We start from the raw sequence: 9,941 nt of genomic DNA, 5'->3' as shown, positions 1-9,941 counted from the left end.
AGTCTTGAATGTAGCATAGAAGGTTGAATCACAACTCACAAGAGGTTCGCCTTCTTTCATAGCATGGTCCACCAGTTCCATGATGTCGGTGGCCCAATACTCAGATGGGGCCATAGTATCAACGTCATGTAAAGCATATTCCCATGTACTTTCTCTGCAAACTTGCATATTCCCATGTGCTTCCTCTGTTTCCTTGGCTTTCCATGATCCTTACAAAAGTGAGGGTATTACCTTCAAAAAAAATTTCTCCATTTGAACTCCAGAGTGAGAGCTTGCCAATATACAGAAGCCTTAGAAAAAGAAACATATTTACAGGCTTTATCTAATTTGAGAGATTAACATGAGAACAATTCAAACTTAGAACCCTGCTGAGAGGCCACTAACAAAGATTCACAAAAATGAGCCAGCGATGTCATTCCCCTAGCCATTATGAGAACCATCCAACTTTCATTTTCTCACGTTAGTCAATTTCAGTGACAAAGAAAAAAAGGAGAGGAGAAAAGAACAAGGGAATGCTGCTGTAACTAAGATTGGTGTTTGATGTTTGAAATAAACATTTTCTTACAAAAGAATAGACCCAAAAACAAAAGAATCAAAAAAAGAAAATACAAAATAGAAAAAAGAAAACCTCACATATTTTCAGGAGCACCACCATTTTATGTCTCTCTTTATCTCCAAAGCGAAGCCATTCCTTGTGTCTTTGTGGCACTTCTCCTATTTGGCGGAATTTGATCTGGGAGGTTAGAGGGCAATAATATTAACCCTCAGCCCTCTAACGACTCCCCACAGCTGTTCTCATTTCTCATTCAATGGTACTCTAAATATTATCCGCCCTTGTTTCCTGTGTTTATATAGTCCATTTATCCCCTACCAAGCCTACCATTTCCTTGTTTACTCAACCTGCTCTCCAATCAAGTCTAAACCAACCAGAAGAAATGATATGCCCTGAAATAGCAGGAAGTAGAAGTGGATCCCCTGAGCAGAGAGGAGGCTCCTTGCTGAAGCTGTTAGAAGAAGGAAAGCCAATGCCAGCTCCTTTGTATAAATCCTGTTGTGCTTTTTCTTCCTAGAGGCCTTTTGTTCCTGCAGTAAAGTTTCCTCCATCTCCCCAATATTAGGCTCTGAGCTTCCCCTTTGATGCTTCGGGCCTTTTGCAACTAGGGAGACAAGATCACCCTCAGAGGAGCGTCCAGATTTCTTTGTGACAACCCATTCATAAGCACTTCCCAGCTGGAATAGGCCTGAGATCATTGCATTGAACTTGGTCACTGACATGGTGTTCTCAAAGAGAAGATAGGGGACAATGAAGGGGAAGGATTTTGGAGAAGGGAGGATGTTGAGAAATGACATAGTTGCCGGAATGTAACATACAACCCATGATGGGAGCTCAGCCTCAGGGATGAACATTGTCATTGGGAGAATTATGCAGAACAGGGTGAAAGAATAGAAGGGTAGTATCAGTTTTCTGAGGAGAAAGAAGAGGAAGATTAGATTTGCCTTCTTCCAAATACTGATCTGCATCAACCAAAAGAGGTTCCAGAAGAATGTCAATAATTAGAATCAACCTTGTCCCCAAATATATAAATTTGGGCAAATTGCACTTATAAGCAACAAGTGTTTGAGAGATTAAGCACCTTGGATCGGATAACATCAGGCAAACATAGGCGAAACAACTGCATGGGTCCAGAATGCCATCTGTGTTGTTGTTTCCTATAAGCTTCATAAGACTCTGGCAGTTCACATTGGCACTGAACATAGGAACCGAATAAACTGTTAGGCTCCCTAGGTTTTAGTGGAAAACAACATTTGGTAAATAAATGCAGGCACGCTAATTGATGGAGCTTATGACATTGGTAAGAAATAACTGCAGTCATTAGCATTTACACATGGAAATGCAGGCACGCCATGCCACTAAAATTTACACATAGAAATAACTGAATCAAGCTAGCGCTTACGGTCATTAGCTATCATTTTGATTGTTGAAAAATGACAATTGGGGTAGTCCAATGTTATTTCCACAATTTACATTTCCCAAATCACTGAAGAGGTCATCTAGCTCAGATGAATTACTGACAGAAAAAAAAAAAATATATATATATATATATATATATATATGGACTGAGATAGATAGGAAGAATTACCTCCACATCATTGAGGAAGAGGAATTTCCAGCCCTGAAGATGAGCTCGAACAGCAATATCCATGTCCTCAACAGTGGTCCTCTCCAACCAACCACCAGAATCCTCCAATGCCTTTATCCTCCACACTCCAGCAGTGCCGTTGAAACCAAAGAAATTGATGAAAACTCCATTAACTTGCTGCTCCACTTCGAAATGAAAAGACAAGTTAATGTTCTGTAACCTAGTTAGAAGGTTCTCATCCTTATTCACAAAAGACCACCTTGCCTGAACCAGCCCTAGTTCCTCATTGTCCTGCATTGCAATCAAGTGGCTGTGGTGAAATAAAGTCCAAGAAAATTGATTAAAGAAACAGACGATGATACTGCAACATTGTATTCAGAGATCATAACACATTGAATGCAAGAAGGATTAGATACCTTGAAATGTGGAACTGTTCTTTTCAGAAAATCAGGGGTCGGCTGAAAATCTGCATCAAATATTGCCACAAATTCATAGTCCTTGACATAACTGCAATTCATAGCAGACTTGAGATTACCAGCCTTGTACCCGTCTCTGATCACCCGGTGCCTGTACAAAATGTGGGCGCCCTCTTGCTGCCATTTTGTGACCTCCTCTTTGATCATCAACTGTGTCACTGGGTCATCTGAATCGTCCAGAACTTGGATTAGTATGCTTGATTTTGGCCAGTCCAAATTGCAGCAGGCTGCAATAGATTGCTGATAAACCTGATAAAGGTTCTAAGATCAGATCACAACCTCCAAAAAACATAGTGATGAATAGCCAAAAAAAAATAAAATGCAACAGAGTTTGGAATTTACCTCTTTTTCATTGCACATGGGGATCTGAACAAGAACCCTGGGAAAGTAACCATTTCCATCACCGGATTCAAGATCCACAGTCCCCTTAGGAACCGGTTTAATCTTCTTGAATTTGATCCAGAAACACCCCAAACAAAGAACTAGCCTATCCACACTCTGTATAAGGAAAAGCACTATACAAGCATTGGCAAGGAATTGCAGAGGAGGAGCGAGGTACTCCACCCGAATCAAAACCCATCGAGAATATAAGGAATTGAAGATATCCTTAACCCCATATGGAGCTGTCAATAAATACTGCAATTGAAGATGGGGTGCGCCGAAATGCCAACCCTTGAAGTAGGCTGCCACCTCAAATACCAGCAACACAACAGATAACCACAGAAACACCTTTATACACGAATAGAACCGGCTTTTCACCGTTGGGTTCTCCTGCTCCATGCCTCCGCCGTTGTCGTTATCGGTATCGGTCCTTCCGGAAGCGACTCGGCGGCGCACGGCGGCAGCGAGGCCGAACATTGCCGACGCAATGGAGGTCAGACAACCGGCGGCCTTGTGGGCTTTGAGGAGAAGAACCCATGTGAGCTGCCTGGCGTTTTTGCCCCGGCCTTTGTCCCTGTTGGTGTTGGGCGAACCGGCAAGAAGAAAATCGTCATCCGACGGGCCCTCCAGCTCCGCAATGGACCAGTTAGGGTTCTCCATCTTGACGACAACCGGCGTCCCCCTGTGACTCTCCTTTGTCCACCAGTCAAAGGATGGCGCCATTTTTGCTCCTGATCTCAAAAACCCACCTCCCAGAATCACTCCTCCCCGAAGCCAAGAACCAAAAGCAAAGCCCCGTGGTTTCAGAGGCCAAATGGGTGGAACATCAAAGCCTCGAACTCTGGTTTTTTATCTCATTGTCAGAAAAGCCACGGAGTCTCAAGAGAGTAGAGAAAATAGAGGCGGAGATTGACGCGTGGGTTCGGATCAAAGCAAAGCGTCTATAATACGCGGTGGCATTCGGAAGATTTTATCTTATAAGAAGAAAGAAGCCCCTCTGTGTAGAGAAAGATTTGGGTGCTATGATTCTGGGGATGTGTCCAAACAGCTCGCATTCAATTACAGCTTTCGAGTTTCGACCCTAACACGACTTTGGATGGTTTGTAATAACAGAGATTACACAAGAGATATGTCTGTAATATAGAAAGCCAGGCGGGAGAGAGAGAGACTAGGGAGGGAGAGAGAGAAAGAGCCTAACAGCTCAACACGTTTTGATTTTTGAAATCAAAATGTTTTTAAAATAAACCACCCTGTTTTGTCAAAATCAATTTAACCTTCCAAATCCATCTCCTTTTACCCAAACCTAAATGGAAACAACCGGAGGAAATCTCAGGATCAATCTATCTATCTAAGACAGAATGAAATCTTTTGTTTTTTGTTTTTATTTTATTTATTTTTTTAAAAAAAGGAAAACAGTGCAGAAGAAATCACGAGTAAGACAGAGAGAAACACGCTTTCTTGATATTAATGGGTTTTGTTGGCCTTCCACCTACTACCCCACTCCCCTGTATAATACATACAGACCATGGAAGCCCGACGTAAGCCCTAGAAACCTCCCCCACGGCCCACCCTCCCATTCATGATTCATACACTTCTCCTTTTACCTACAAATTTTACGCCCTCCCGCGTCCATTTCCGTCTCCACTTCCGGATTCAACGTCTGTCTTTCATGGCGTTTCATTTTTCCTTTCCTATTTTTTTTATTCTTGTGCCAGAAGGTGAAAGCGGAGCACGGGAAACTTCATGGGAAGGTATCCAACTCCAAGGTTGGAAATGGTTAAAAATCAAAATGAATATTGGGTTGTGATTTTTGTTTTTATTTCCTTTTTTTTTTTTAATCATTAGATGGGCTGGACAAGACCATCCAAGGCCGTCTCTAATGGATGAGAAGAGAAGACCGAGTCCCCGTCATCAGTAAAAGGTTGTGCCGTTAATTTTTGAAGCTCCAAATCTCCTCCTTTGTGTTGGTTATAACTTCACCCACGCATCTTCTACGCGCGTGACCTCCACACCACTCCCTTGACATCCTAAGTCAATCCATTACCACGTGTGACCCTCAAAAATTAATTAATTATGCATTTACTTTTATCCCAAGTTACTCCCCCACCAGCTCAAGTGTACCGACAACCGGATGTCAGGAGAAAAAAATTAGAAAAATATTTTTTTAATCAGGAAATTATTTTTCCCTTTTTTACTCTTAAAAAAAACAAAGTATTTTTTCCTTTCTTTTCTTAAAAATAAAAAATTAATTAATTTTAATTTTTTATTTTAAAAAAAAAAATTATATATTTTCAAAAACCACCTTTTAGTCATTTTTTTACTTATTTTTTAAAAATGGTTTTAAAAAATAACTATAAAAAGATAAAAAATAATTAAAATTAAAATATTTGATATAAAAAATTTTGTTAAAATATATTTAAAAACATTAAAAATAGGTAAAAATATTTCAGTTTTCAAAGAAATTTTTATTTTATAAAATATTAAAAATCAAATTATAAAAAATTATTAAATTTTTTTTTTTAAATAATCACCAAACAAACCCTAAATATTTCATTTTTAACCACTCGAATTCAAGCAACCTTTTATTGTGTATTAATTCCACTCCACAAACCACCCTTATTCTCCTACCTCTATTAAAATACAACTCAATAAAAACCTTTATCAACCATCCTCCAAAGTAGTCAATAATATGAATTAATTTTAATAATATTAAAATAAAACAAATGTAAAAAAAAATAAAATAAAACTATAAAATGAATTAAATATGGAGAATATTGAAATTCATTTGACAATGTTTTAAGAGAGTTCATAAAAAATATTTTAAAAATGTTTTAAAATTATTTTCAATAATAAAATTTTATTTAAAAACTCAAATAAAAAAATTCAATTTATTCTTGATGGAAGCGTCATATTTTCTAACCTAGGAAACATATTTGATAAATTTTGAATAAGAATAATTTTATAGAAATAGGTGGAAAGAAAATATTAATATTTGATTTTGTTATTAAAGACAATTGAGAATCGATAATATAATTTTTTTTTTCCTTTTTATTTATTTATTAGATATTTGTAACAAATTTGGCTTTAATTTTCGGAATGTTTTGTAATAAATCTAAATATTTTTCCTTGAAGCATGGAAAACACAAATTTGGCATTCCATAACCCACGCTACTGAAGATTTGAGAGTGAAAGGCTTAAAGCGTGACTGGCACGCGCCTCAATTAGAGTGGGCTAGTGAGTGTCATTACTTATTGCTCTGAACAAACAGAGAGGACATAAATTGTCCAAAGTAGCCTCGGCTCTTTGCCTCTGCACCGACAATTTTTGTGAAACAGAGTGAATTTTGGAAGGGGTTAATATCGACAAATCCGCATGAACTGGATAATGATGGCGCAATGCTGATCCTCTGCTTATTTGGTCATCAATCATATCAACACGGCTCGTACCGGCCATGTCACCAACTTCAACGGCAGCACATGGCCTATAATTTTAGAGGAGTAAAAAGGCTCCATGCGGCTCACCCCTATTCTAACCGATCTCCGCTCGCTGGAACGAGGTTCAGGGGTCACGTGGATGAGATAAAAAGGAGAGCTGTTCAAAATTTTAAAAACAAACCAGAAAGGATAAGGGGTAGAAGGGTCATTTCAGTGAAAAAAAAAAAACCTAGGACGTGGCAAGTGGGACATGGAGGTGAAGAAAGTAGGGCAATGGAGCGGACAACATAGAATAAGAATACGCACGTGATGATGGAAGGAGAGAAGGACACGTAGCGATGTTACTGGTGACTGGTCCACACTCACACGAACAGCCTGTCCGCCACAGCCGGCAGCGTCTGTCGTGCCTCCAGGTATTGCCCGCAATCTCCGGTCCGCGCTGCTTTACTAGTTTTTGTTGGCTTCCGCCCCATCCTTTCCATGCTCCTTCCCCTTCCACTTAACTATTTTCTTCTACTGATTACTTATTGCTTATCACTCCCCCAATTCCCTTGGAATCACTCACCCACGGAAAAAATGTGAGTGCGAGGATGTGGGCACAACTAATTGCAAAATTTCATGCCATTTCCGAATACCCGAAGTTTCTAATTTCAACGTCATCATGCTTAAATTTTGTTGTGTGTGAGCTCCACCCTCCAATCAGAAAGGTACTTGTTATGTGTATCATTTACAATTATTTTGTTCGAGTGAAGCAAGGTTGGTTGAGGTAATTTTCATAGGAAAAGTCTAGGGGATGACACTGGAATGGGTCGCATTCGGCGGAAGGAATGGAGTCGAGCTTCGTGGATCATGGATGACAGCTCTCCATATGATTGCTTTTGTAGCTTTTCTTCTATTAAACCAATGGTACGAGTTTCGTGTATGCGAATCATAAACAAGACAAAAAGTTACAGAGAAATGTAGATGTAGGCCCAAGTCGGTTTTGCCTTTTCTTTCTTCTCTAATGCGGAGGATTAGGTGGGAACTGAGGGCATTGGTCTCTTAATCCCATAGTTAAACGTCATGGATCCTAATGCTTCTACAAGTGGCACTATGGGTCATTAAATTTTAGTATATATAGTATAGAATGACAAGGGATGAAGTGGCAGCACCTTGTGGGTCTTTAATCAAATATGTGTCGCAGTGCAGACCTCCTATTATCATAATTTTAATGGACGACCTTTGTGTTCGCTTCCAAAAAATCGCAGTTTTGACTTACCAATAATTCAGACTAGAATAGAATAAGCATCTCTGCTACGAAAAATCAAAGAAAGCGAGGAAGATGGTGTCCAAATCCATTGCGAATAAACGCACATCAGATACCTGACGGTGCCCATGTTTGCGTTGAATTATGAATATTTGATTATGCTGATTCTAATGTTTCTTTTTCTTTGTTCAATATACTAATGTAGACGTGCCAACGTTGGTGAATTTCGTTCATGGTGTTCATGTTTTCATACGAGTGGGTTGGACGGGGTGAGGTCCATTGTACATGAATATTGAGGGAAAAAAAAGAAGAAAAAACTTTCATAATTAATGCCGAAATTATAGAAATAATGTTCAAACATAAACAAATATTTGAAAATGTCCAAAAAGAACACAGATGTTAAGCTCAAATTGTCAACCACTACGGATTATATTGTTATCAATCATGGTGTCAAAGGAAGAACTCATCAATCTCCATCAAGAGGGGTTAGGCATCTAATCTAAATTAAGTCCGGCGCTACTGGTATTCTTCCAGGCTTCACCATAACGCAAAACACAAAGCACCATTTCATTTGGGTGTTTCATATTTGTCTCCATCCATGAGCGTGACTCCACGTATCAACTCAAAGAAGATATGACCCTTGAATTTTCAAAATTTTCACCAATATTTGTCCTGATGTTAATATTCCAGCAATGGTAAAGACTACAACTGCAAAGGTTATAGTCATACACCTGTTTCCTTTGTTTAATTAGCTGGATGGGAATGGATGGCTGGTGAAGCAATCAAATATTTATCCACTTTTTAAAATTAGAAATTTCAAAAACAAAGCGACATCAACAGTAGAGACTCAAACTATTTTGTGGTCAAGATGAAAGCAAAGAAAAGTGAGTTGGTAACTACTCATTCAAAACTCATCCACTTTTCTAAAGAATAAAATATTTTCATCTTCGACCCATAAGTCTTGGAAAACTGGTTTCAATCTCCAATTCAAAACCCAAAGCATAAATTTTCAAAAGATGTTAAAGGTCAGACTACTTTATATTAATTCGAATAAGTCGCAGCTTATTGATGTACAATAGGCTTCACAGAACTCCCAGCATTTACAGTTGTAAAGAATTGAAGCTTTCAAAAAGTATGACATTGACAAAGTGTACATGGCATTGAAAGAAAAAGATGCGTTAATCATCAGTTCACACCGAAAAAGAAAAAAGGAAAAAAAGAATAATCATCTAAAGCATGAAAAATCAATAATGCATCAAATAATCCATCTATTTCTTATTTGAATGAGTTGCTCTTTGAGTCTCATTGGGCTTGAGGGCGTGCGTGTACATGAGATCAGTCATGCGCAAAGTTGTTGTTTAAAAACAGGAAGAAAGAAAGAAAGAAGCATTCAAGCTGGGATTGGAGGAAAACCCAAAAGAAGAAAATGGGTACATGCAATTTGAAAGCACAACAGTAATTTCTGTGATCCTGTTATTTTAAAATTGGAAGAGCATATTAAAGACCTTTGGGGGTAATCAATGATATGGATGTGGCTGAATAAGGACAACGAGGGGTGCTTCTTTATTAAGAGGGTGGTCATAATCCATTTCAGGTTTAATTTTGGCACAACTGCCTGTGTTGTTTTTTGGGGTGGTCCATAAACTACAACTTTGTCCATCCGATAAAGCGATGAGAATATTACATCCCATTCCTCCAAAAGGTGGTAGGTAGCAGAGGATTTGTTTGGTAAGAGCCTTTTACCATCGCTTCACACTGTATTACCCAGATGTATTACAAAACAAAAACGTTAAGAACACATTCACCAATCTAGGAAAGTACTAAATACATGAAGCCTTAGGATGTAGATTTCTTAAAAGGGCCAATTTCGTAAGGCACTTAAACTTCACCCCTAAATAGCAACATAAAGATTAGACCAAGTAAAAACAAAAGATCCCGTAGATTAAAAAGATTGGTGCTGGGAAAGAGTACAAACAAATGGGGCTGCAAAACTCATTTTTAGGGTCAGCTTCTTGATGGGGGACCACTGATGAATTCATATTTGTCCCTGTAAAGGCTGCAGTTGAAGATGATTATTGCAATGCAGTGCAAGGACCACATTTTGATATAAGGATTTCATAAAGAAAGGAGTTTTGCCAAGAAAGCCGATTGTAGAATACAATAGTACAAAAGGAGAGAGTGCTTCCCCTTGGCTGGACCAACCAAAAATGAGAAATCAATTTATGAGGGGAGGTGGGTTGGTGAGAATGGATATAATGCAAAT

General features: G+C 38.6%; 1 protein-coding gene across 1 annotated transcript; it reads right to left on the bottom strand.

Annotated features, from left to right (window-relative positions):
- Positions 1–497: 497 nt before the first annotated feature.
- Positions 498–4,392, bottom strand: LOC117906861 (probable xyloglucan glycosyltransferase 12). Its single transcript, XM_034820109.1, has 5 exons — positions 2,960–4,392; positions 2,558–2,866; positions 2,142–2,432; positions 1,635–1,748; positions 498–1,515 (listed from the first exon to the last, which is right to left on the bottom strand). Exons 1-5 carry the CDS (start codon positions 3,719–3,721, stop codon positions 892–894), a joined length of 2,100 nt encoding a protein of 699 aa, XP_034676000.1. The 5' UTR covers positions 3,722–4,392; the 3' UTR covers positions 498–891.
- Between the last annotated feature and the right edge of the window lie 5,549 nt (positions 4,393–9,941).

This window comes from Vitis riparia, chromosome 18 (assembly GCF_004353265.1).
Source record: "Vitis riparia cultivar Riparia Gloire de Montpellier isolate 1030 chromosome 18, EGFV_Vit.rip_1.0, whole genome shotgun sequence".
NCBI classification, from domain to species: domain Eukaryota; kingdom Viridiplantae; phylum Streptophyta; class Magnoliopsida; order Vitales; family Vitaceae; genus Vitis; species Vitis riparia.
This window is presented reverse-complemented; position numbering and strand designations above follow the sequence as displayed.

Coding starts and splice junctions, on each gene's coding strand:
- LOC117906861 (XM_034820109.1), bottom strand. CDS start 3,721: ATGGCGCCATCCTTTGACTGGTGGACAAAGGAGAGTCACAGGGGGACG. Junction 2,867..2,959: donor CCATGTGCAATGAAAAAGAG/GTAAATTCCAAA, acceptor AACCTTTATCAG/GTTTATCAGCAATCTATTGC. Junction 1,516..1,634: donor CTGATGTTATCCGATCCAAG/GTGCTTAATCTC, acceptor TGGTTGATGCAG/ATCAGTATTTGGAAGAAGGC.